Source organism: Puma concolor, chromosome E4 (assembly GCF_028749965.1).
Source record: "Puma concolor isolate L17-30 chromosome E4, mPumCon1.1.hap2, whole genome shotgun sequence".
Classification (NCBI taxonomy): Eukaryota; Metazoa; Chordata; class Mammalia; order Carnivora; family Felidae; genus Puma; species Puma concolor.
Genome location: NC_141683.1, coordinates 51,359,567 through 51,386,119, shown reverse-complemented (window position 1 = coordinate 51,386,119; position 26,553 = coordinate 51,359,567). Strand labels below are relative to the sequence as shown.

The 26,553-nt window shown below is 47.8% G+C and overlaps 1 protein-coding gene across 5 annotated transcripts in view; it reads right to left on the bottom strand.

Moving 5' to 3' along the window:
• ASTN1 (astrotactin 1) overlaps positions 1–26,553 on the bottom strand; it is a 300,263-nt gene that overhangs the window by 135,217 nt on the left and 138,493 nt on the right. For 3 of the 5 annotated variants that reach the window (XM_086693494.1, XM_025920974.2, XM_086693496.1), the window contains exons 3-8: positions 19,567–19,960; positions 17,696–17,842; positions 16,575–16,682; positions 12,122–12,271; positions 10,900–11,091; positions 2,750–2,834 (exon numbers count right to left, since the gene is read on the bottom strand). In XM_086693494.1, coding sequence (XP_086549620.1) covers positions 2,750–2,834; positions 10,900–11,091; positions 12,122–12,271; positions 16,575–16,682; positions 17,696–17,842; positions 19,567–19,960 — 1,076 coding nt within the window. The remainder of the gene's footprint in view (positions 1–2,749; positions 2,835–10,899; positions 11,092–12,121; positions 12,272–16,574; positions 16,683–17,695; positions 17,843–19,566; positions 19,961–26,553) is intronic. The other 2 variants (XM_086693495.1, XM_025920975.2) reach the window with 1 other exon arrangement.

The following is a 26,553-nucleotide window of genomic DNA, read 5'->3' as shown; positions in this document are numbered from 1 at the left end:
GTGTCCTTAATCCATTTTGTTCCTTGCCTGAAATAACGGATGCTTATTGCTACTTTTTCCCTTATACATTAGCCTAGATTTTTCACAAGGGAATTCATTTTAAAGATTACCGGCCTGGGATTTGCTTGTTCTACTTCAAAAGAACGTTCAGCCATTTTTATATACGCAATACAAGGATCCTAGGTGAAAAACATAAATACCCACACACGCTGCTTATCTCCACCTTCCGGAACATTAAATATTCAGGAAAATGAGGCCCACCATCGATTTTTCCATAATACCCCAATACGTATCATTAGTTGGCAATCTGTCAGGCAGGTTTCAACTCAAGTGACAGACTTCACGTTCAAATCAATTTCGATTAATTTTGCAAGAATCATTCAGAGAAACGTGGCATCAGAGCCCTGATTTAAATCAAGATGTATGGCATCCTCCACTTTTCATTTATCTTGTCATTTTACGAGGAAAATGCAGTCATTTGTCTGGCACTTTTTTATATACATATAAACCCATGCTGCTTATCACTCCTGGCTCCATTATCCCCAAGACAGTCACTTTTTTCCCTCCTAACAGTTGCTCCATTATTTTATTAGTGTCCAAAACGAGACCTCGCAGACAGTGATGATCAGAGAATAATGGAAATTAGAGATGGAAATGACAGATTAGGTCTCCTTGTCTGTTTCCTGGGGCTAATGTTCCTGTCAGTCTGCGACTCGATGCTTTAGCCTGTCTTATTTTAAATGACACCAACGTGGGGCCTCCACCAAGTCCCTGGAGGCTCTCGTCTACATCCTAAGACTGCCTCTACATGCAGCCAGAGGGAACGACAAACCCTGTGCAATTACCAAGTAAGGCCAGGCCCGTCCTCGCATGATCTGTCTGCAAGGCGAGGGATGTGGAGGCTTGAGCGATTAGCCACCAAATCCAATCACTGCAGAGGGCCAGCCTGGATCATTCAGGGCAAAAAGCGAAATGATATTTTGTCGTTGTTTTCTTCAGCAGCAAGTTTGCAGGCTAAGAGATAGAGAGCTGGTTATCCATCACCCTTTACAACATTTTACTCAGTAAGAATCCTAGCCAACCGAGATGCTCAGCCACCACAGAAGCTAATATCCTGGCTCCCCATCCACTATGCAAACGTGTCAGGGGTCAGAGAGTGAGGGGACTAAGGGGACTTTAAACAGCGAGTGGCACTCCTTTATTCATACGCCGCTTGACATCTATCAGCCAAGCCTTCTGCCCTCCCCACCCATCTTTCAACAAGACGCCACCTCATGTGCATTTACCCTTCTCCTAACACCTTCCTCCAAATCGTGGGGGGCAGCCTCTCCGATGCGATCTCAGGTTCAGTGGAAACAGAGCAATCCTTCATTTTCACTAACAGAAAAATTTCATGGCATTTTGACTTCCTCAAGTTTTCTGACCTGTGACTCAGATTTCCTTTCCCTAACTTCATTCCCTCTTGTCCTTATTCCTCAACCTCAACCCGTTCCAGAACATTTGCCCTCTTCTAACGTCGATGGGCATCTATCACGCCTTGACTTAGTCATCAGCTGGCCAGTTCTCTGAGTTGAGTTCTTCTACCCTTCGTCATAAATCACTCCCTTGGGCTCTTCAATCATTTTTATTGCTCTTCTCCAAACTCTCACCCATTTGTCTCCATATTTATTGCTTTGAGAGTCCAGAACTACATTCAATATTCTAGGCTTGGTCTCTTCAGAATCACACAGAAGGGGCTGATCATCAACCCCGGGGATATGAGTCCTCCATGCAATGTGCGAAATGATGGTGGTTCCTTTTTCCACCTTGTCAGGCTGCAAACACATTTCTAATCTGCAGAAAAGCAATCACTCTCAGATGGCTTTTGCCTTGATCTCTTTCTAGTTTTCCCTGTTCCATCGACTGCTATTATTAGTTAGTGTTTATTGACCCCTTTCTCTATCCACTCTGCTCCATGGGGGAGCCAACACAGACAGCAAGCTCTCAGCACCCAAGACAAAGTAGAAAGTTGCTTCTAAAAAGCAAGAGAAGACGCACAGCGGTGACGGTTGCACAACAATGCGAATGTCCTTAATGCCGCTGAATGGTACACTTAAAAATGATGAAAATGGTAAGTTTTATGAGATGTGTATTTCATCACAATAATTTTTTTAATGTAAAAAAAAATAAAAGAAAAATCCAAGACACGATAACTTCTATCCCAGTCATGTGTGCTTGGGGGAAAGCAAAGGTCTCCGAAAGAAATGGTTACTGGGGATCCGGGCAAGATACCCTTACTTGGTCCCGAGCATTCCCATATTTCCCCCTTGCTGACAGTGGTGGGGAAAACGAGTGTCTCCTCATGTCAGTCTCACAAAGCCCCTTGAGCTCTGGGAGAGCTCCACGGGAGTCTGTGTGGCTTCGTGTGTCTCCAACAAAATCAACAGCTAAGTTCTGCCTGTGGAATCCTGGTGGCTGGCGGTAGAATGCAAAGGAGGAGAGGGACAACTTGATTTTCAGATCCCAGCTGGAGGCTGTGGGGCTGCGAGTCAGAGGCATCATCTCTGAACTCGTAAATGGAGAAAAAGATGACACGGACGTCACTGGAATGGTATAAATATGGAAATGCATGGTGACATTTTTACCCATTCGCTATTCAGAATATAACCACCCCTTAGCTCCGTTCCTCTACACGCAATTGTTCCGCGTCCTGTCTGCATGAAGAAGGGTGACATCTGGGAACCGGCTCATCTGCCATCCCCTCACTTACCCCTGGTTTGTGCCCCATTCATTCCGAATGCAAAGATGCTTGTGTACTGGATCCTTCATGTAACCTTCGTAGCAAAGGCATTCCCCTTAGAAGCAGGGTAGGAAGAAGGAAAAGAAACATGAAGGAATTGATTAACATGTCTGTTTGAGAAAATGAACGTGAAATGATCAGATTAAACTCAGACTCTAATAATGGTGTGGAAGAAACAATAAATCCCATTATGTCACACATCCCCGTCTCTACTGCCCACGGAATGAACACACCCCCAATCTCTCCATTTTCCACTACGTGCTAATTTTCTCTAGTGGAGGAATCTAACATTTGCAAAGAGCCTACTATATGTGCTCGGTAAACACAAAAACGAGAACTCTAAGCAAAAGAACTTTTTCAACCGTGTTTTCTCAGCGCCAAGTCTACTGCAAGGTGCATATTAGGTGATCAAGAAGTATTTAAAGAGCACATAAGCGATGTATTTCATCAAATATTTCTAAGAAACTTGAAAAGTAGGTATTATTAGCTCTGCTATGCTGATAGGGGAAACTGAAGCTCAGAAAAATTGAGGGATCTGGAGACAGCTTATAAATGGCAGAGTTCATATTTGAGCTTATGACGGTCCATCTCTGGACCTTTATTCGCACCATGCCAGGCCATTAGCCCATAGAACAATGACATACTTAGAGGAGGTCACTTATACTTCTTATGGTTTTCTAGGAACTCTGGGTTTTCGTTTTTAAATGAAAATGGCTAATTATTTTGGAGCTTTTAAACAGAAGAACCATCCACAATTCTATATTTGTTTAGAACATTACTATGCTTCCTTACCATTAGTTACTCCATTAATATACCAAGCGGTCCACAACCCCTTTGGAACTGTATGCAACACCGTGTGTGTGTGTGTGTGTGTGTGTGTGTGTGTGTGTGCGCGCGCGCACATCTCCTCACAGCAGGATTCCATAACATTCTTCTGATTTACAAGCAAAATCAAGACCCCCAAGGATTAAGAATCATTGCTCCACTTAGTACTGATCTTGGAAACATTTGCTGCTGTGCCCTTATATTAGTAATCCTTAAGCAATGCTGTGTATCCCTAAACTGCTGAGACCGGAGCCAGTGTAGCACTCGTGTGAATTCTGTCACTGGCTGGTTAGTTCATAGGTAGTAGAAGGACAGGGTATGACTTCCCACCATTTGTAAATAGTAAAAGTAGCATGCCTTGAAGAGACAAGGGACATAAGGTTTCCTCATCTTTCTAGGAAGAGACTCTAAAAAGGGATATACATAGCTTGGAGTATGATTTTCTGCTTTCCAAGATAAAAAAAACAATAAAAATGAAGCGAGGGGTCCCCACCGTCCTAGAGCGAAGGGACTGGGTAGGTTCTAAAGGAAGGAGTTTTTTGTTGTTGTTGTTGTTAGGATCTAAGGTTAATCTTTCTTTTCCAGATGGGCCTATAAGCTACTGACCATCAGGGCCCCACTACCAGGTAACATCCATTTTCTTCCCCCACACCTGTTTAGCTCAAGGTGCTGAGGAGTGGATTGACAATTAGTTCACTTCTTAGTTTAGGGGGTGTCCACACAGAGTATGAGGTTAGTACTTTGTCTCCTGTATGGGAAACTCAGGCTTCCACGTGGGCTAGATTCACAATAGGCTCAAATTTACTGGCTTCAGTGGTGCTGAGCTATGTCCAAGAATGGTCAGGGAGCTAGGAGTGAAACATAGGAAAACAAAGCTAGAAACCAGGGAAATGATAATAAAGCTTTCAGATGAATGATATTTCTCCAGGAGAGAGGAAGATAAAGAAGGCAAGTACCAGAGGATCATCAAAGAAGAAAATTACTAAGGGGTCAGCCTTCCTATCTTACCAATTCCAAAAAAAGCATGGACTTTAGACTATAAGCCACACAAGGGCAGGAACAAAGTTAGGTTTTTTGTTGTTGCTATTGTTTTGTTTTGTTTATTTGCATAAACAGGGATTTTATAAACTGTGCAAAATGGAAAACTGATTACATCATTTCAAATTTTGCCCTGAATTTACAGACAACACGACCACCACCAACTCTCAAGATGCAGAGATAAAAGGCAACTAGTGGGTCTAGTTCACAGACAGGCTTCTCCCTTCAGGAGATCATTTCCCAGCTGTCCCTGTGGACATCAGACGTGGGTAGGACGTTGAAAAACAGGAAGTAACCTCATGAGGCTGCTGAGCCCATCACTCCGACTCTTAGAAGGGTCTTGGCTGGAGGCCATGCCCTAGACTTAAGGATTGACCAAAAAGATCCTTCCACGTTCGAGATCTAGTTACTGCAAAACATGTAAAAATAAATGCAGTAACAACTGAGAGTTCAAGCAAAGCCTGATTTTCCTAATGATGGCAATACCTACCATTTGTAGAGTACATTCACCTTTCTCAAATTGCCTTCACAGTCATTATCTCCTTGTGAGGTTCCATCACTCATTACCACGTGGGGACCCGCTGCCGACAACAGATAGAGCTTCCCTCCGTCTAATGTCACATGCGGCCCAAAGCCGGAGCAACAGAGACATTTTCAAACATACCAGGCTAGAGTTTGAGGATATCCAAAATCTGCCTCTCAAACGATCCTCATTTCCGGGACCCACCAAACTCCCCCCTTCTGTATTCCTCCTCAAAACCAGTTGGGCCATCTACACGGAAAAGGAGTTCAGACTTGACGAGGGAAGTTGCTATGGCAACCAAATGCTAAATCTTGACTTTAAGAGGGGTTTCATGCGAGCACAAGCTCCGACTGTTAGCTGTGAATTTTAAAGACCCCACAAGGGTGTTGGATGCCCTCCTAAGCTCGAAGTGTTACAGTCTCTGCATCTGCTGTGACAGATGGCGGGGAACACATGACGTGCCGGCTCTGTGGTGGTGTTCACAGGAATCCAATGGAGAGACGTGTCACGGCCACGGAGAGGTGCCCAACCGGGATGGATTGTGCCCTGCAGGAGGCACGCACAGGCCACCACACTGCCAGAGAGTAGAAACCCACCAAGAGGTGATCCAGGCAAGGCCTGGAAATGGCTACACTTGATTTGTGCTTGCTACCCTTGAGGTCAAATGCCTTGAGGTAACTTGCATGGTGCCCCTGCCTTCCCTCATTCCCCATTCTGTAGGTGAAGGGGTGAGGTGCAAATCTCATCGAAGGATCAACCTTGACTTACGGGCTCCTCCGACATGACTGGGCTGGACTTGATGTGGCCAAAAGCCCTGACTTACCTATCCTCCAGGTAGCTGTTGGCTTTTATTAAATGCAACTGGCTGGTGTGCTCCATCGAAAAAGGGCAATCTCTGTAAGACATCTGGACTACGGTGACATCTAACCTCCTGGTCTCCTCCCCTGCGGAGACATCAGGCAAGAGGCGGGCCCAGAGTCAAACGGTCCCATGTGACCCTGGGAGGGAAGGCAGGGAAGTACGCAGTTGCACATCCTGAAGGAAGGGGTTTTAACGGAGTTTGGAATGAGTGGGTGATCCAGGTGGCAAGAACAAAATTGAAAGCCATGCTACTCTGCCAAACTGAGTTCAAGAGAGAGAGGCAGTGGTTCAGATCGAGGAAAGGGGAGGAGGGCTCCACTGAGTCTGGGAAACTGGACCAATGGCCCTTGCCAGGTTTTACACGTTTCTCTATGGTTAGCACTGGCCTCTAGAAAGATCTGGGGTGGAAAGAATTTTGGCGAATGGCAATCTTGGATAGCCAGTAAAATCTGATTTAGCTTGGATGCCCGTGCTGCTTGTAGACCCATAAAAGCTACATATCTTGCAAAGGGCAGTCAGCGTCTGTGGCCAGGATTGACGGGGGCTGTGAAATCAAGCAAGTGTGTGTGATGCCTCCACAGCTGCCCAACTGGCAGAACAAAGTCCGGGGATGGAGTAGTGAGAGAAGTTGCTGAATCCAGCTAGTCTGTGTTTCCATCAGAAAACAAGCAATCGGGCAAACATACAACTGTAAACAAAAACCCTTAGAAAGTACAGCAAAAGTCAACCTCTGGCTGGATCCAACCAGAGCACTAAGCCATTCAACCTCAGTGGCTTGCCATTAGCCCACCCGGACCTGAGACACACCTCCGGTTCCAAACCTGGGCAGATCTGGGGGAGAATGTCAGCGTGCACTTGGCCGAGGGCTTCCAGGCACCGGGCTAAGAGCTCCAGGTACGCTACATCTCTCCCAGAGAGTGTGTTGCTACAACGTAGGAGGGAGGCTGACATGGAAAACAGACCAGCAGGCTTCCTCCAGCTCATTCTTCTGGAGACCCCCGATGCACGTTTAGAAGATCCGTGTAGCCACCTCTATGAACTGGGCTGGGAGCTACAAAGGGTAACGTTAACGATGATCGTTCTTTCTCTGCCCTTTCCCTCCTTCTGTTTCTACAGGTGCCATAAAAATGACCACAACCTTCACGGCTTAAACAACACTGTTTTATTATCTTACGGTTCTGTAGATCAGAAGCCTGACATAAGTCTCGGGGGGGGGGGGGGGGCTACAAACAAGGTGTCTGCAGGCCCACATTCTTTTTTGGAGCCTGGAGAGGAGAAAGCTGTTTCCTTGCCTTTTCCACCTTCTGGAGGTTGACCACATTCCTTGCCTCGTGCCCCTTTCCTCCAGCTACACAGCCAGCAGTGGCTGGTGGGGTCCTTCTCGTGTCGTATCATCCTGGCCTCCTCTTCTGTCTCCCTCTTCCACTTTTTAAGGACCCTAGTGATTTTACTAGGCCCACCTGGTTGACCCAGAATATTCTCATTCTAAAGCCTGTTGTTTAGCCACCCGGATTCATCTTTGCCACGTAACGTAACTCACTCACAGGTCCTGGGGAAGAGGGGGACAACATCCTTGGGGGATATTCTGCCTACCACAGCTGCTATTCTGGACCACTGTGCAGGTGATGCGTAAACGCATGCTTAACTTTGGGACATTCTGGAAGGTTGCCTAAGGAGAGCTCCAGGCCCCAGAGGATGCTCCTCTGCAGTGACTGAGCGTGCGTGTTTGTGTGTTCGTGCGTGTGCGTGTGTGAACAAGTACACACGTGCACTTGCACTGTTCCACATCTCCATATGGGCAGACCCCTCAGCATGGCTGGGAAAGCACACGTCCCAACACGGTGACATTTCCAAGTGAGTTAGCTGGAGGATTGCAAAAATAACGTCGGCTTGACTTGCAGCCAATTCCCACACTCAGCTCTTTGGAGAAAGGCTCTAGGACGGAGTGTGGGAGGCGATAAAGTTTCTTACTGATGAGCGTGTGGGATGACCACATCGTCCCACGTGCGGGAAGAAGCAGGGCAGGAAGGGGGAGGGTTTCCAATTCCAGCATTAATGAAAACAAAAGTCTCCGAAGCAGCACTTCTCAGCTGCTACCCCAAATGAAGATGATGCACCTTAGCTCTGCTGTGGGGTTTGGGTTCCTCTCTGCAGTCTCCCGCATGGCTTTCCAGTTGGCTATTCATTAATTGTCACAGATACGGGGAAGCCACTGGCAGAGGAGGGCTTCCCAAAGTCATTTTCAGCAAGGATTAGCAATGAGACGTCTAGGAAGACTGAAGAGGGAGGTGATAGGAACTTCGCTGTGGACAAGCAGGCACCCGGTTCCTGGCTTGGGGAGCATGCTCAGTATAATGATGGTTGTTTGCATAGTTTTCAGTGACAGATATGCTGGATCTGACATGTCTGGGGAAATCAAGCAACCCTTGATAATCCCACCTCTGCTCTGACTTCATGATGGATGGAACACAGACTTATGCCTTAGGAAGCCGTGGGGGCTTTGAGTGAGTTATGCACCTTCTCGGGGAATTCACACATCGATCTAAAGTAAGAAGGTCGTTTCTCTCTAAGACCCCTCCATGCATAAAACACCAATCCCTTCTCCCCACATGTAATTAAAAGTGCTTTCTGCTCTTTAAAACCTCAGTAGAGAAGAACAGACATCATGTTTTCACTCATATGTGGATCTCGAGAAACTTAACAGAAGACCATGGGGGAAGGGAGGGGAAAAAATAGATACAAACAGAGAGGGAGGGAGGCAAACCGTAAGAGACTCTTAAATACAGAGAACAAAATGAGGGTGGATGGGAAGGTGGGGGAGAAGGGAAAATGGGTGACGGGTGTTGAGGAGGGCACTTGGGATGAGCACTGGGTGTTGTATGTGAGCCAATTTGACAATAAATTATATTCATGAAAAAATAAATAAATAACACCTCAGTGGCGCCTTCCAAGGCCCTCTGGGGATCATGGTTCTCTCAGAAGTGAATTTAACAGCTCAGCTTGTCCCAGGATCTCCCAATCCAAGTCAGTGGTGGGGACCAGAGACCTGCTGCACAGAGAGGCCCCGTCTTGGACATGAGCCGCTTTTCCGTTCTCCCGAGCACACTGGCTTTCGGGCAGGGTGCACAGCCCATCTGTTTGATTTGCTGTTTGCCTGACAGCGTGGGAGGAGCAGTTAGTAGGCACAGTCTTAGACATCAGATGTTTAAAATGCTGTACTTTCTCTTCCACACGCGGGCCTGGAAGACCTGTGATGGGCCCAGGTGAAAACTCTTAGACCTAAGAAGGTGAACTTTAGCCATTGTCACCACCTGTTACTCTCCCAAAGACATCTAGCAATGGTTGTGACAGAAGTAAGGCTATATCTCCTGGACTCAACCTCTACTAATATCCCTCCACCCCAGCACCTAAAGAAGATACACCCATGGTGGGGTGTGTGTGTGTGTGTACGTGAGCATGTGTATGTATGTATTTATGTGTGCCTGTGTATGTATATGCATGTGTGTACGTTTGTATATGTGTGTGCCTGTGTATGTCTGTGTGTACTTGTATGTGCATGTGCATGTATATATGTAACTATGTGTGCACACGTGTGTGTAAGTGTACGTGTGTGCACATGCATGCATGCATATGTGCGTGTGTGTGTACGGTGTGTGTGCGTGTGTGTGTGCACACGTACGTGTACACGTGTGTGTATGCACGTGCATGCATATGTACGTGTGTGTGAATGTGTGATGCATACGTATATGTGTATGTGTGTGCACATACACAGGCATATATGTGTGGTATGTGTAGTGGAGGTGAGGGGCTGTACGTGAGGTACGGAGAGTGGGAGCAGTTGGCCCCTAACTCCCCACATTTCCCTTGGGGGTCTTAACTATCATTACACCCCTTCCTTTGTTCTAAGGCATCATACTATTTCTCTGGGAAGGATCTATCTGTAGAACCGAATCTACTGGAACCAGGTCTTTATAACGACTACTGGAGATGAACCCTTTCTGCAAGAAAAGCGCACAGCAACCTGGAAGGAGACGCCCACACTCCTCAGTTTCCTGAAGCTCACAAAGCTCTCAGAGCCGTGCATGAATATAGACCCTCTCAGGGAGCCCCACCCCATCTAGTAACATGACAGCCTGGAAGATGTCTCTCTCCTTTGCCCCAGTAACCCCTCTCCTAAGATTCATCTGAAGACTATAACTTCAGATGTGCCCTGCGTTTATGTGGAAAGACATTCATTTTGGTAGTATTTGTAAAAATTAAAAATTTAAAGCATCCTAAATGTCAAATAATAGGGAACTATTTAAGTGAGCTATGATATAGACGTACAATGGAATACCAAATAGCCATTAAAATTATGTTATTGACGATTATTTAATAGTTCTGGAAAATTTTCATGATAAAATGTTAAAGTGAAAAAAATCAGGGAAATGCTATTGGACTTTGTGTGCTTATGAGTCTCTGAAAATCATGCACAGATAAAGATCGGAAGGGACATTACGATTTTAAAATGATTTCTCCAGAAGATAGAATTATAGATAATTATCATTTTCTTCAATGAGCTTTCCTAACTTTTCCAAATTTTCTGCGATAAACATGCATAAAGAGTCTGGCCCCAGTAGCTGACATCCAATGGATGGATGGCAAATGGGTGTGGAGGTCATCTTAAACGGGTCCATACAGAGTGGGGGTCCCAGAAAAGATACTTCCAAGGCTTCTGCCAGAAGATGACACATTTTAAGCCCACATGCTCGGGGGCCCAACACTACACCGGCAGCTTGCACGGTCTAGACTCCCAAAGGCAATGGAAAAATTGGGAGAGACGGTCTGGGTTTCCAGGGGAGTGATTGCAAGAGGCATGAACTCTGACAGTTACCCGCTGCCCGGTGCTCCCGCCTACCAGTTTCGGGGTCGCACTGGTGTTCACAGGGGTCCAGGAGCCGCCGGGCACAGAGGTCCATGGCCCAGGGCCCACTGGAGTTCTGCTGAGAGAAGAGCACCACTTGGGCTGGGTTCAGCCAGTCACTGGCATCCAGCTGGCTCCCCTCCAGCAAGATGAAGCGGCTCCCTGCAGGAGAGAGAGAGGAGGTGTGCCTGTGTGTGCATACAATGGGCACACGTGTGCACACACACACACACATACACACGCCACCGAAGGCAGAGTAAGGGACGCTCTGCAGAATACCCCAAGCCGAGATCACTACTCCTACCAGCCCCGGCCTGTCATGAGCCCCCGAGCAAGGGATCAGCAGATGGAGGCTCGGCCGCCACCTGGACCTCCTGCCACACCGCCCCCTGGTGCCTTGCCCCGTCCCGTCTCGGTCAGGGTGGACCGAGGGAATCCTGGGACACAGAGGCTCTGTGATGGCCATGGCATGGCTCCATCAGACCCAGCCACAGGCACTGGCGCTCGCCCAAGGAACAGGGACCCGCTGCCTTGTCTCCTCCACATGCCACAAAATAGCAGGCCCTCTCACACCAGGGACAGTCCCCACCTGTCTTCAGCCTTAGAGCAGCAGAGAGAACAGACATTATACAAGTCAATTCGGTGCTCTGGGCTTAACAAATTCAGGGCCTCTCAGAACCTGTTTCACTCCCTCATTATATTGGGGTCCCCCTGGATGAAAGTAAATTATCGCTTCAGTGTTCTAGGCTTTAGCAAGTTACTGCAATTAGGAGTTTCTCACCCGGGCATACCCAGACCGAAGCATGGCTGGTTCGTAATCACCTCCTCTCCTCCGCTTAGCCTCTCCCTTCCCAAAAGCCGGGAATCTCAGTGTCGATCTACCTGTATCCAGCATGCTCTGTATTTCTCTACAAAGACAGGGGCTTATTTTAAAACAAAGAGAAATGAGAAACTGGAGTGGGTACAGAGAAGAGGAGGTAATCTGTTCAGTTTTATGGTTGTTTCTTTTTTAACCTGCTTTCTGTCCTCATCTGCGGACAATCCAAATTTGTCCTAAGCCTCACTTATCTGGGTTTATTTTTCCCTCGCTTACAGTAACAAGTCACAGTGACCCCCGGCTTCCCTATCTTCCCTGTCCAACTCGAAAACTTCCCCTTTGGGGAGGAAGCCACATCCTCGGAAGTGAGCTCACCATCGGCGATCAGGTGCTCGGGGACGTGCAGGGTGATTTTGACAACGAGGGGGCAGCTGACGTGGGACGAGCACACGAGACCGATTACACAGCTGGTGATGCTGATCAGCGTCAAGGTGGTCTTATTCACAGGACTTCGGGGGGAGCCCACTGGAAGCAAGATACAAGCAAGACACGTGGCGGTAAGAATCTTGGCAGAGGGAGGACAATTCGGCCTGTTGCTGCCCGACCAGCAAACGGGGGAGGCAGTGGGCAAAGCTAGCCCAGGCGGGAAATGTTTCAGCTCACGACCCCAGTGAGCTTCATCCTCGAGCAACACCATGTCGTCAGCTGGAGTCACAGGGGCCTAGCCTACTGGTGGCCCTCAGGGTGAACAATGGCCAGTCATGTGCACGTTCTCTGCGCTCGTCCTGGGGCAGGTTCACAAAGAAATCATAGACAGAAAGGAGGGCATTCTCCCCTTCCACCCCCTCCGCTGAGCTCCAACCTCTTGGGTGACTCTTCCTCTCTAGGGCCTGGAAAGAGGAAAGCCTCTCTGTATGAGCAGAGGATGTTGTCATGCCGGAAGGGTCTCCCCAAGTCCTGCAGTCACTGGGGTAAGGTTATAAATGGCAGCCTAGTGAGAACATAATAATGCTGAGAAGAAGACACCTTCCCAGGCAGGTGTGGACAGGAACGGGAAGGAAGGTTTTCTTGGTGCGTTTTTGTTGGTTTCGTTTTGGGTTTTGTGGAAACGACAAATGGTAGTAACAAGAGGGACCTTTCACCTGGAGGCAGAACAGATGTGGGAAAGAAAGCAAGTTGCCAACAAATATGTGTCCTTTGTAATTTTCTCATCATCTGATCTGCGTTGGCATTTATTAGTGCTAGAAATAAAATGCATCTATTATGTCAGACTGTGTGCTAAGTGCGTTGCATACATTGTTTTGTTTTTATTATTTGCTTCCTTAGGATGAATCTGTGAGTCTGTACAGTAACTACCCACTTCACAGGTAAGGAGAATAAGTCTCAAAGAGATTAACCTCACAGCAATAGTTAAAACTCATGAAGCGTAATTATGTCCGGCGCCAGTGCCCAGGCTTTATGTGGCTCGTATCATTTAAAGTGACCACAGTGTGAGGAGGAAGCCCCCACAGAGGGACAATCAGAGAGGCGACGGGGCACGTCCAGGGTCAAGCAGCTACTAAGGAACAGGTCCTCGCCCCCGGACGAGGCACTGCTCCATCTCTGGGGGCCAGGGGAGTCTTTGGAACCGCTGTTCTCAGGACCACAGGGAAGGTTTGGGTCCACGGCTGCACCCACCCTTTACGGCAGCACGTTCCCTGAGCGGGCGAGCCGGCAGTAGCTGGGATGACAGACTCCAGGGTGGCAGGCAGACTCTGGGTCCTCGGTCCCTTGCTACCTGGAGACATTCTATTCATGTTAGCGGCCTTTCAACGAGGGGTCTGTTTTCCCACACCTACAAATCTCCCTGGGCCACTCAGGCCCACACCGGGCCTGAGCACATCTACCTCCAGCATATCCCCCAGGTGCTCGAATGCGAGACTGGACTCTCCCTCTTCCTCCGATTTCCATCACCTGGAGAACGGCACCCTCGGCGACTCGGGTTTCTCAAGTGGGAAAACTCCATCCTCTGTTCCAGAAGCCACACCCTCCACCACCTCCAGTGCCATTAAATCTTTTCTCCACTGGTGTCCAAAGTTCCTCTTGCCTACATTCTCTCCATCCCTACCCACGCCCAGCATTGCACACCCGGACCGCGGCAACAGCCATCTGCCCCGTCTCCCTGCCTCAACCTCCCCCACCCTCGCCTACCCTCCGCCCCGGCCCAGAGGCACACTTCACGAAGCAGAGCAGACCAGGGCCGTGCTCTTTAAAAGCCTTCTGTGATGCCACCTGAAGTGCTAGGTTCAAGTCCTCCAGTCGAGGCGTGTGATCTTCCAGCCTTAGCTCCTAGCAAACCGCAAGCCTGCACGATAAGCTTCATTCTAGTAAACTCTTTACCACTCTCTGACTAGACCATTATCGTTTATGCCTCTGTGACTTTGCACATATCATCTCCTCCTCCGCAGAATGCCACTTCGTCACCTTGTCAGCCTGGCATACACCTACTCTTCAAGTCTCAGCTCAAACAACATCTCCTTGTAAACACTTCCCTGAAACCTTTAAGAGCAGATTCTCACTCATTCCGGGCTGTTCCTTTAGCCCTGGGTGCACCCTGCTGTTATAGCTTTTATCACACAGCGTTGTCACTGTTTACTCATGGGACTTCAATAATTTGCTACTCCTCTTCCCGTCTCTCTGGTCCTTCTGCGTCGTCAACCCATCATCCAGCGTCTCTACCTGGCTTCAAAATTTCCAGTCGTTCTCTGTGACCTACAGAACCAAGTGCAAACTCACGGCACACATATAATCCTTTGGTAGCTGGCCTGTTATCCTGCCCCATCCCTACTGTCCCGTGTGCCCATATACTGACACCCCGGATCATAGCTGCCACATTGAACACTCTTCCTTGCTTTAAAATACCAGGTTCTTTTGTGCCTTCAAGGCTTCACATATGCTATTTTCTTACTAGAACGCCCTTATCCCAGGGCCTCCTTTTTCAAGACATTCTATACATTGTATATAACCCAGGTCTCCTTATTTTCTCCTTCTTTGCCTCCTATTGCTGCCAGGTAGAATGACCTGTTCTGTCTTCTGAGAACTCACTTTACCTTATTTATAATACTAAATTAAGCCTTATCACTGTGCCATGTTTTCACGTTTCTACCTCCTATCACAAAGCCTGACCTATGGCAGGTGCGTTATAAAATTTCTTGCTGGCCTGATTGATGTATTCTGTTCAATTCAACAAACACTTACAAGCATCTATTATAGGCAAAATCCTTCACAAGGCACTTTGGAAAAATAAATTAGACATGCCCATCCCTAAGAAGCTTACAGTCTAGTTAATAGCAATAAACAGTTGATGTACTCGGAGAGCTCGGTATTTTAAAGGAACAGTTTTATGCTGCAAAGAAACTCATTCGAATTCATTACTACGGATTTTCCTAAAACGGGATTTTCTTAAAGAAGAACACACCCTGCTCTGGGTTGGATGGGCCTAGGTTGACTATCTGCTGTGTATAAATATGTAAAGAGGATCAAGGGATCCACATTCTCACCCTCAGGGATACTGGGGCATCAGACGTTAGGCCCAGAGCCCCACTCATCTCTTGTGAAAAATGGTGGGAAGGATTTTTGTCCCGATATTAGCAAAGCTTACAGAAACTGGAAATGAGGAATTAAAAGGGCTGCTTCCAATCCCTGGGGAGAAGGCTCTCAGCATGGAGGAAACTCAAGTGGAGGTAGGAGAGAGCCAAATGAGAATGTCTTTTGGGGGGCATTGGTCGATCATTGGTCGGGGGAAATGCTATGGAGCATAACAGGAGGGATGCCACTCAAATATCTTCCACTGTATCCCAAGGGGCCCCTGTCCAAGATTCTTTAAGATGGGGTGCTGTACAAGCCTGAAACTACACCGTGGAGAGGTCTAGAAGCCACATCAATGGGACTGCATAGCGCTCTGGCGGTCACCAAAAAGGGCACATTTTAATACAATTTAATCCCGACAGTAGCCCTGTGCATGATGCATTGTTAAACACGCTTAACGTGTGGGGAAACGGGAGGCTCAGAGAAGTTGTTGTCCTTATCCAACATCCCACAACAAGTCAATGGTGAAGCCTGTGGAACCCAGACCTCCCTCGGTGACAACAGTGGTACCAGCAAGGGCATATAGGCGGTGGCGATATCTACGAAGTATCTATAACAGCCATACTTGAACATCGGGTGGCCTGGAACAGATACCGGCTGTGCGAAGTAACAACTCTGTCAGTGGTGAGGGGAGTGAAGGAAATAACCGGGGCCCTGTCGGGAGAGAGGAGGCGACCTGGGAGGCTTGGGGGTCCTGCGGTTCTTCCAGATAGAGGATAAAAGGTCAAATCCCACAACACACGTATGTCAGGCCACAGATCATTCCTCAAGCACGCCATCCCACAGCCGCCGCCTCGCCCAGTCCCCAGGCCGGTGTGGCTGGGTAAGCACGAGTACACGCACTGTCCGCTTTTTCACATAAAATGCACTTTATCAACTTTATTTCCTGTGTCTAAACACCAAAAGAGGACTCCTGAGGCTTCCAGAAGGAATTGAGAGTCTTCTGACCAAGAAATAGCCTTTCAAACAACTTCAAAACTTGTTTGAGAGTGCCATTATCTGGGAGAGATGATTCTCCGAAATTTTCCACTCTAGGCTCTTCTTTCTTCCTTAGGAGGAAACACCGGTCGTGATCCAAGAACGCTTCCTGCAGAAACTGGCCTTGGTGCACACGGCCCCCAACCCGACCCAGAACCTCTGCAGCAACCTGCCTCCTCTCCCCAGTGCCCCGTCACCCGCTGTGCCCCTCCATCCTTCCCACCTCTGCTGCGCCTCCGGCTCCTGGAGGGGTCGGTGTAGAAAGTCAGCTGGGGGTCGTTTTCTGTCTCTGTGCCAGAGTCTCCTTCAGGGTTCAGGAAGGCGGAACCAGCTGTAATGAAAAGCAGCACAGCAAAGTCGACATCTTCAGTTTTTCCTTCATGACACCCAATCACTGGGCAAGCTCGAGAGAAAAATCGATAGAAACAAGAGCGGGTTGACTGACAATCTGGGAGGGGTAGCCACGGACACTGGAGCTTCCTGATATACTGATTTATTGGAGAAGTGGACCTTTTCGCGACGGCACTCACTAGCACCTTCTCCGCCCTGCCCGTGCTCCCCGCAAGGAGGGACAGAGAGCCGCACTGCCAGGGAGGACCTTCATGGATGGAGGCTGGGAAAGGAAGGAAGGGAAACTGCCCTCCTCAAAAGCGAAGACATTCTGTTTTTGCTTTTTTTTTCTAGGGTTAATATACATTCCACGTGAAAAAGAGGAAGTAATAAAATACATAGAACTGTGTAAAGGGAACAAACCAGTGTCCTCTAAACCCTGGCAATCAGAGAAAAACTGTTAACATTCGACGTGTATGCTCTCTTTTTCTGATACAGAAACAGATAAAGGTTTCTTAATGTCCCCTTAAAAATGGCATTTTGCTGTACCTTCAATTTTATAGCCTCGGGTTTTTTTTCCATTTAATAAATGGGCGGGCAACTTTCCATATTAACAAATATGGATCTATATTATCATCTTAAATGGCTGCATGGCAAGCCGCTGGACAGCAGACAGATGTGCAGGTAGTTAACGGATTCCCTATTGATGGACACTTAAGCTATTTCCAATTTTTCGCTCTTTTAAACAATGTGGTGATGAACAGCCTTTTACACACATCTTTGCGCACTTGTCCAATTATTTCCTGAGGATAAATTCTTGTTTATGAAATCACTTGGTCAAAGGGTTGATATATTTTTTGGGTAAGTAACACTTAACAGGCCTCCAGAAAGACTGGGCCAAAAACACACCCCCCCCCCCCACCCAGCCGTGCCTGAGAGTGGGGGCTCCAGGATATTAATGGTTCGGCCTCTACGCATAATCCACCTCCAAGCCCTAACATGAGACACTGATACCTCTTGCCTTGTTGTTGATCCGCTTTCTCTGGCTACTGGAGGTGTGCGAGAGCAGGGTGGCCTGCTGGTGATTGGAATCCACGGGGCTGGTGGCGATGATGTTATCTTTGTACTTATTCATCAGCGACAGCTTGGCATTGTCGCTTCCTGCGTAAGGGAGAGTCAAGGCAAAATCTTTCAGAGAAAAGGCCAAAAGGAAGCGAGAGCCACGAAATCTGCATGAACCAAGTAAACGGAGTTTCACAGAATTGAGATAAGGAACCTTTAAAGGGAGAGATTGTCAGAGACTGAAACACTCCTCTCTGATTTCTGGAGGCCGACGAAACTGAGAGAGGGGAGAAAAAGAATGATTACAACTGAAAATCCAAGTCAACTGATTCTGCTATCGATTACGGTCACCACCTGTGGCCCTCTGGCTAGATACAGGCTGCGGATTCCTTTCTTTTGGTCGACACAGAGTTTTAAAAGAAGCCGAATTTGAGGGCAATCAGGCGGAACACACCCCCTCGCTCCTCCACCCCAGTCTACACCTTTCCCTATTGTCTGACACCTAACTACTGCACATGTTTGGGCTAACTGCCGCTTCCTGAATGCACTGGGGTTTGTAACCCCTGAGTCACACGTGGCTACCTGGGGCTCAGCACCATGCCAGGTGCTATGGGGGACGTGAGACATTGACGACATGTCTCCTATCCTCAAGGAGTTCCCTGACTTTAAATCTTATTTAGAAGTGGCTATTCATACAGGAGGATCTCTTCTAGATACCAAGCACAATGGAAACTTTTATGATGTGATTTCCCTCTCTTCAAGCCCCCCTGAAAGTCCATGTATCTTAAGCAATTTTCAGGACCAAAAACGTCTTCTTTAAAGATAACTGAGGGGCGCCTTGGTGGCGCAGTCGGTTAAGCGTCCGACTTCAGCCAGGTCACGATCTCGCGGTCCGTGAGTTTGAGCCCCGCGTCAGGCTCTGGGCTGATGGCTCAGAGCCTGGAGCCTGTTTCCGATTCTGTGTCTCCCTCTCTCTCTGCCCCTCCCCCGTTCATGCTCTGTCTCTCTCTGTCCCCAAAATAAATAAACGTTGAAAAAAAAATTAAAAAAAAAAAAAAAAGATAACTGAGCCAATTTTTGAGGGATCACGGTCTTGGGGTTTTATCTATGAGGCGTGGGTTACTTATGGAAGTTTAAGAGAGAGACGGGAGAGCTACCGTCAAGGAAAAGTACAGTTGTTTCCTCCCTGCACCTTGTTGACCCCGATTTGGTTCAGCCTGATCAGGTCCAAGTCCTTTCCACCCAGCGTCTCGTAGAAACCCAAGGCACCTAAGGTCGGACAGCTTGACTGCATCTTATCTGAAGACCCTTGTAAAGACCACAGAGCCATGGGCAAGACAACACATCTCACCACCCCCACCCCAGGCAAAGTCTCGAGAGTCACAGAAAAGTACAGAGACCCCTGTCCCTTCCACCTCCGTGGAAAAATAAATTGCCGAAGCAAACGTGCCACATACAAAACTGTCACACACACACGTTGATCTTTCTTCCCTAGCTTCTTCCTCCCCTGGGGGCTGCTCTATCAGATATGAAAAGGGCTCTATCTAGACCCACTCTTCTGTTGGATGTAAAGGTAGCTGTGCTCCCAATGCCAAGCGGAAGTGGAGGGGGATTCAGTTTATACTTGTTCTTCTGATTCCCCACATTAGAAAACAGCTCCCATCGTCTCACAGAAAAGCTGGCTCTTCTTGCCCCGCCCCCCCCCCCCCCCCGGGAAAGGGGCACACGTCTGCCATTATGGACGACAACCAGCCCCCAAGATTGGAAAACTGCTGTTCCCGGCTCACTCGCGAGCTCCCCGGGACGAGGACCCACTGGCCCACCTGGTGTGAGGTCCATCCCCGCCTTCTCGTTGCAGCCCTGCAGGGAGTCCAGGGTGCGGGTGACCTGGCTGGCAAAGTCCTCCCCTCCGTTCATGCACTCCCTCTGCAGGTGGTGGCGCAAGTCCGTGATGTCGTACTCATAACCGTCCAGGATGGGTGTCTCCCGGATGCTCAGGGTGCCGCTGGAGTTGTGGCCCTGCACGCGGGCATTGCGCAGGCTCTCCCGCCCATGCCCGCCGATCAGCACGGAGGGAATGTAGTGAATCTCGTTGGCTGCCTCAGCGCTGGCACTCTTCTGGGGCTGGGGCACCCGGCGGCGTTTACACCAGCGTCGACGAGTGTACAGGATCATCACCAGGCACAAGATGGACAGCAGGAGAGCGATCATGCCACCCTGGGAAGAGACAGCAGACAGACGTGGGAAGATGGGCGAGCTCGTCCCGCGGAGAGGCACCGGCCCTCGCCCTACCACCGTCCATCACTCACTCACTCACTCACTCCTTTATTCATTCAGATGCAGGAGGCACTTAGAGTTGAGCCTCGCTCAGGGGCACAGGGACAGTCTGCCGTGATGGGTGCTTAAGGAAAATGGAGAAAAATGGGATTGCGATGACCGGTGCTTCATTTAAGTGATCCACAGTTGCTTCTGGCTTAGCAAACAATTTGAAAGAGAAGTCTTTCGATGTGTGTGTGTGTGTATCACTTCAGCTGTAGAAACAGGGGAGGGGGTTAGTTTGTTAAGGCAAATCTGTTACACATAAAGCTGGTTTCCAGCCAACTTTTAGCAGCAGGATGGCATCTCATTTCTTCCTGTCTCGCATCTTAAAATCAGCCATGTATAGGTCCTAACTCCGGCGACATCCGGGCTATCCTCAGCCTAACCTGAAATGTTTCCATTGGAGTAGGGGAAGGCCATCGACCAATCCAAAGCTACGTTTATGTCCCTTAGGCATGCACAAGCAAGCGTGCGGAGGACCCTCACCATTTGCACGTGACTTTTTGGATCCCTAAGGCTTTAGGGGACAGCTTGCTCCCACACACGCGGCCTTGAGTGATCGCTCATTCTTCTACAGTTCGAGGGAGGGACCGAGACCCGTGTCCTAGGGCCAGGCTCGCAAAGGCGTTTCCTTCGGAACCTTCTTATGCTCCCAGCCCATCCTCTGAGGCCTCTCCTTAAACACCAGGACTCCACTCGGTTGTCTAGCAGTGGCCAACACGCCATACTCGGCGACAAAGAACACCTGACGTCGACATCCACGGGGGCAGGGTTTGGAGGAAACCCACTGTTCCCCAGGGCTCGGCGCGCATAAACCTTCCCGTGCACGATCTGTATTCAGTCCCTTGATTTTGGTCAATATCCCTCCAAACCTATTTCACTAGGTGGGGGGCGTGCCAGATGGCTCTGCCCTCGACTCGGGCTTCGGTCACTGCCACCCCGTCACATAGGCTAGAGATGAAAACCCTCTATTAATTCCCAGTGGCCCACCTACCCCAGGCTGGGTCAAGATCATTCTTTCAAACGCACCAACAGGAGCCTTTTCCAGTCTCGTGATAACTCTATCTTGAATTTATAAAGTTCCTCTCCCCATACATCTTCCCATTTACCCTCCCTCCCTGACCATCACCTGGAGCAAAGGAGCACACGTCCCCGTGCGTACACACACCGTGTGCTCAGGCACAGAGCAGCTGACACAGGAAGCAACAGAGTCAGCTGCCAGGTGACAGACAAGTCACGTCAGGTGGCTTGTTGGGGACAGACACTGGCCGCCAGGTTCTTCAGACTTTTCTTTTCTCTGTTGGAACCCTTTCTCCTGGTGAAATCTCTCAGGCAAGTACACAGGAAGCGTAAATATGAAGCTGCCTGGGCTGCTGCGTGGGTGGGGGTCCTGACACAAGTATTCTGGGTCCTGGCTGACCGCCACCTCCCTGCAGCCCGCCAGCCCTGCAGACACATCCGGGGGGCGGCACGCCCAGGGGAGCAGCACGCCCAGGGGGCCGCAAACAAACCAGAGCCTGCCCCCCATTTGCTGGAGTCCCACCCGCTAGTTTTTTCAGCAGGCCCTTTATCTGGGAGTCAGACCCGCCATCCTTTCCTTCACCCCAAATTGAAACCGCAACAATGGGCAATTAAGCCACACAGAAAGAATAACTTCCCGAGTGAGAGGAGTTGTCAGACATTGAATTAGGCTAGTGAAAACGAGAGGTAATTTTATTCCCTAAAGAGCCGTGAGAGCAATATAAACATCAATCTCCCAGGAAGGGCTGAAACACCACCTTTCCCGCTCACATTGAGGTATTCGGGGGGCCCCTCCGTGCTTCCCCTCAGTTTCTCCCGGTTTTGATCGGAGGCAGGCCGAAGGTTCATCCCCCGTATTATGCAGTAATCAAGCAAGAACAGTTGTCCATCCTGGGGCTGTCCCCGTGTATCAGACGTTTGTTCTAAATGCTCTGACTTCTAACTGCTGCTGGAGGCAGGTCAACTATTTCTCCATTTTACATCTGAAAAGCCTAAGGCACAGAGGTTAAGTAACTTGTCCAAGGGCACACAGCAAAGAAACAGTTCTGGAATGGGAACCAAAGGCCTCCCCTCCCATGGCAGAGCCTCTGTTCTTAACCACCAGGCTCCAGTGATGCTGTACGGGGTTGCTCACTGGAAACACACACACCCTGGCTTCTGTCTCACAAATCGTAAGCGGGTGGGGTGGGGGGGGAGTGTGGATAATCCAACTTAGATCTACCCTCCCTTCTCGAACAAAACACAGAAACTATTCAAAGTGCACATGTAGCTGACAGCGGGTCCAAAGAGGCATCGTCCTAAACAAAGGACCTTTCACGGGGCGCCCACTAAGCGTCCAAACCCAAGATTAATTAATTAATTAACCCAACCCTCACGTTTCAAGAGTTCTGTGCGAAAATAAGAAAGCGCGCCTCACACATCACCACAAGCCTGGAGGATATCATTAGGTCTCAATTTAGTTAAATTTCCACGAAGAATTTGTTTTCTCTTTCAACTGTGAGACCCACTGAAAACCTCTAGGTTCAGCTCCTCCTTTTCTGATGAAGAAACTAATGCCCAGAGAAGCTATAAAACCCGACAGCTCCAAAGTGGTTCTAGACCTGATCCTTTCTCATGGCACCGCTCTGTTAGGTTCATCTAAAATTCCCTAGGGGCACCCGGGTGGCTCAGTTGGTTGAGCTTCTGACTCCTGACTGTGGCTGAGGTTATGATCCCAGGGTCGTGAGATCGAGCCCCGTGTCGGGGCTGTGCATGGAGCCTGCTTGAGATTCTCTCTTTCTCTCTCTCTCTCCCTCTGCCCCTCTCCCCCGCTCACATTTTGTCTCTAAAATAAAAATAAATAAATAAATAACATTCCTTTTACCAGGTGTGGCTCTAGACACTCCATTTGGAATATTTTATATTTACTTATTTATTTAATTAAATATAATGCATACACTTTTTTTATTTTTTAAGTATTTTTTATTTATTTTTATTTTTTAAATACAATTTACTGTCAAGTTGGCTAACATACAATGTATACAGTGTGCTCTTGGTTTTGGGGGTAGATTCCCATGATTCGCTTACATACAACACCCAGTGCTCAAGTGCCCTCCTCAATGCCCATCACCCATTTTCCCCCTCTCCCCCCCACCCCATCAACCTTCCCCCCATCAACCTTCAGTTTGTTCTCTGTATGTAAGAGTCTCTTATGGTTTGCCTTCCTCCCTCTCTGTTTGTAACTATTTTTTTTCCCTTCCTTTCCCCCACGGTCTTCTGGTAAGTTTCTCAAGTTCCACATATGAGGCAAGCATGATATCTGCCTTTCTCTGACTTACTTCGTTTAGCATAATACCCTCCAGTTCCATGCACGTTGCTGCACACGGCAGGATTTCATTCTTTCTCACTGCCAAGTAGTATTTATTTATTTTAAATAATAACTTATAGGGAGCTAGAACACAAGTTTCTGATTGGCTAAGCCAGTGTAATTAGCATATCTAACCTTGCTTTATTGAAATGCTTCCCCTGCTTAGAGTCAGTGATCCTAACAACCTTGGGTTTTTCTTAATCGGTTATTAGTAATGGGCGCCAGCCACTAGGTGAGGCTCGGCATAGACAAGAAAAGGGACTGTCGACGTAGGTATTCAAGTTGTGGTAAGGTTTCTCTGCTTCTACAACCCAAATTGGTGGCAGATGTCACAAGCCTTAGCAAGGACTTACTAATCGTGGATTCATACATAAATAATCACAAAAATAATGTTATATGCTATGAATATATAATAAAAACATTTTGTCATAATAATAATTTGTAAAGTCACTATACACAAATTCCTCTGAACTGCTTATCTGCTCTATCCAGTAAGAAGGTCCTGGGTAGGGAAAAATGTAGAGACCCTCCACTATACTAGGAGAAGCCACGGATATAGCCACCTTGATAACTTTCCTTCTACAGTGATGACATGGAAATCCAGTGCTCACGTTCGATCGTTTTTGCATTCCTGTGATAAACCATAGTTTTTGCTTTTAGCATTATTTTCAACCAATTTCCACAGAGAATTTTAAGCATTTTCGATTTAAGTCGGAGCTGCTCTAAAATTTTTCTTTCAAGGGATCTAACAGAACAAAGAGGTGGCAGATGAAATGGAAAGAGTGCCCGAACCAGGAGCTACAGCGAGGAGCTTCCTGGTAACCAAGTCAAAAAGGGAAAGGCAAGCTGCACACATCTTGTCTGATGATAAAATTCAGTGGGAGGAACAAACTTCCTCCATCCATTTGATCCCAGACAAGACGTCATAATGGCGACGTCATCACACGAGGCTTTACAGAAAGCATGCAGGAATTCACACATGAGCTCCTGGCTTTGCATTTCTGTATCACCTTAGCTGTGCTCAGAGGGTATTCTTCATTTATGTGTGTTAGCTTCAATTTTCACGGTATGCAAAACGAAGCAAAACAAGGCAAAAGCATTAAGGTACATCTGGACCCAATGACAGGTAACAAGTTGCAAACTCTGAACATTCGAGAAAAAATAACAATTACTGCAAGATATGAAACTGTTTTGCTCTTTATTCATCTTTTCATGAGTTTTCTGATTATTCTATTGATTTTTCTCAAAACTATTAACATTTTATAACTAGAAGCATGTTTGGGGTAGATGAGAACTCCACATCCGTTAACAAGCTGCATGCAAAAACAGTGGCATTTAAAAATATGTTTTCTTTAGAAATCAATAAATCATTTCTCCTGGCTTTAATAGAGATCAAAAAAATGAAACCAGCTTTTATTTTATTATGACACTGACATTTTTCAGCACTTACCTGAGAGAACAGTATGATGTTGGTCAGATCCCTTACAGATTTTGAAACCTTTGTGTAACAACGTTGTACATAACACTGATGATGATTGCCCAGGGACAGAACGTTCTAGGCAGATCTCCGTTTATGCTCATCCCAATCATGCAGGCTAACCCCAGACTCTCTCATTATCTGACCTGTGTGTTCATCCTGGGTCTACGTCGCACCTCCCACCCTGAGCTCACTCCTACTTGCCCTTCCAAGTCATTTCAGTGACACAGCCTCAGCCGATTCTTCCCTAGTCTCACTAAACTGCCCACGGAAGCCTCCACATAACTCCGACCACAAGCATCTTTCCTTTGGTTTTCCTGTCCAGTTCATCTACTGGAGTACAGACTTCATGAGCAGGGGCCACTAAGCTCTGGGGCCAAGCACAGTGCATGGCACAAAGGTGTTCAATAACTAAAGAAGGAAGAAAGGGAGGGAGGGAGGGAGGGAGGGAGGGAGGGAGGGAGGGAGGGAGGGAGGAGAGGTCAACTGTGCATGTATTTCAATATAGACATCTTCTATGTGCTTGCAAGCAAAGCTTTATACAATTGCTATGTAACTCATCCATTCATTTCATTACTCAATCATTCAACAAGTTTTTACTTACTTCAGCAAGGCATTTGTCTACTGGTCACAGGGATGGAGATACTGCAGTGAAAAATACAGGTATAGTTCCTGAGCTCGTGGGCTTCACATTCAAGTTAGAGGAAACAGTCCCTATAATTTGGCTTTTAAAGGTAAACTCAGGCACAAAAGGAAGATGAGAACAGCTCACCAGGGCTGGGAAATGTCACTGCTCCTCATAACAGAAGAAACTGGGGTAGGTAAAGATATCTCGGACTGGAGGTAGTGCCCTAGGGAACACGTCAGGGGCCAGTGGAGTCCTTCCCTTATCTGGTATCAATGTCATATGATCAGTAAATCCCAGAATAAAGAATCTCCATCTATCAAATGTCACTAAAGTTTAGGAGTCACTTGGGTTTTGTGAACCCTTGGCAGAGAAATGGAAAAGCTGAGATTATGTGTCCAGCTACCATCTGTCAAGGGACTGCAGCCAATCAATCAACTCACATTTCAAAGCTCCGTTTCACCCTAGGAGTAACCAGAAGAGTGAGTCTGAGACATAATTAATTGTCCCTCAAGGCAACTGGACACACGGAATTCAAATTATATTCCTAAAGGAATTAAATGGTGGTTAGAAAATCAAAATGAAATAGACAAGTTTGGTGGTCCATGTCTCTTATTTTCTCCCACTAACAATGCCCAAGGGTTGTTGGGGCAAAGGGCCTCTCTCATATATGACAGTGATCACTTACATCTATCTCTGGCTTTCAAAGGAGACAGACCAACAGGAGAAAACTGTGCAAGTCTGCATGGCATCGCCGGCCATACTCGAATCTAGATCCAAATGTTCCAGGGGCAGCAAACAGATGAGGTACAGAGATAACTTTTCAAGGTCTTGTCTGACCCTGTGCTTCTGAGCAAAACTGGACCTCATTTACTAAGAACACGGAGGTCACCAGTAAAACCGCAGGGCCAACCAGCAGAAGGGCTCTGGGCAAGCTGTGTTAACTCCTCTGCGCCCTCCCCAGGCTTTCATCTAGCAAATGAAGCGACTGACAGAAATGAATGGACTCTTCCAACTTGAAA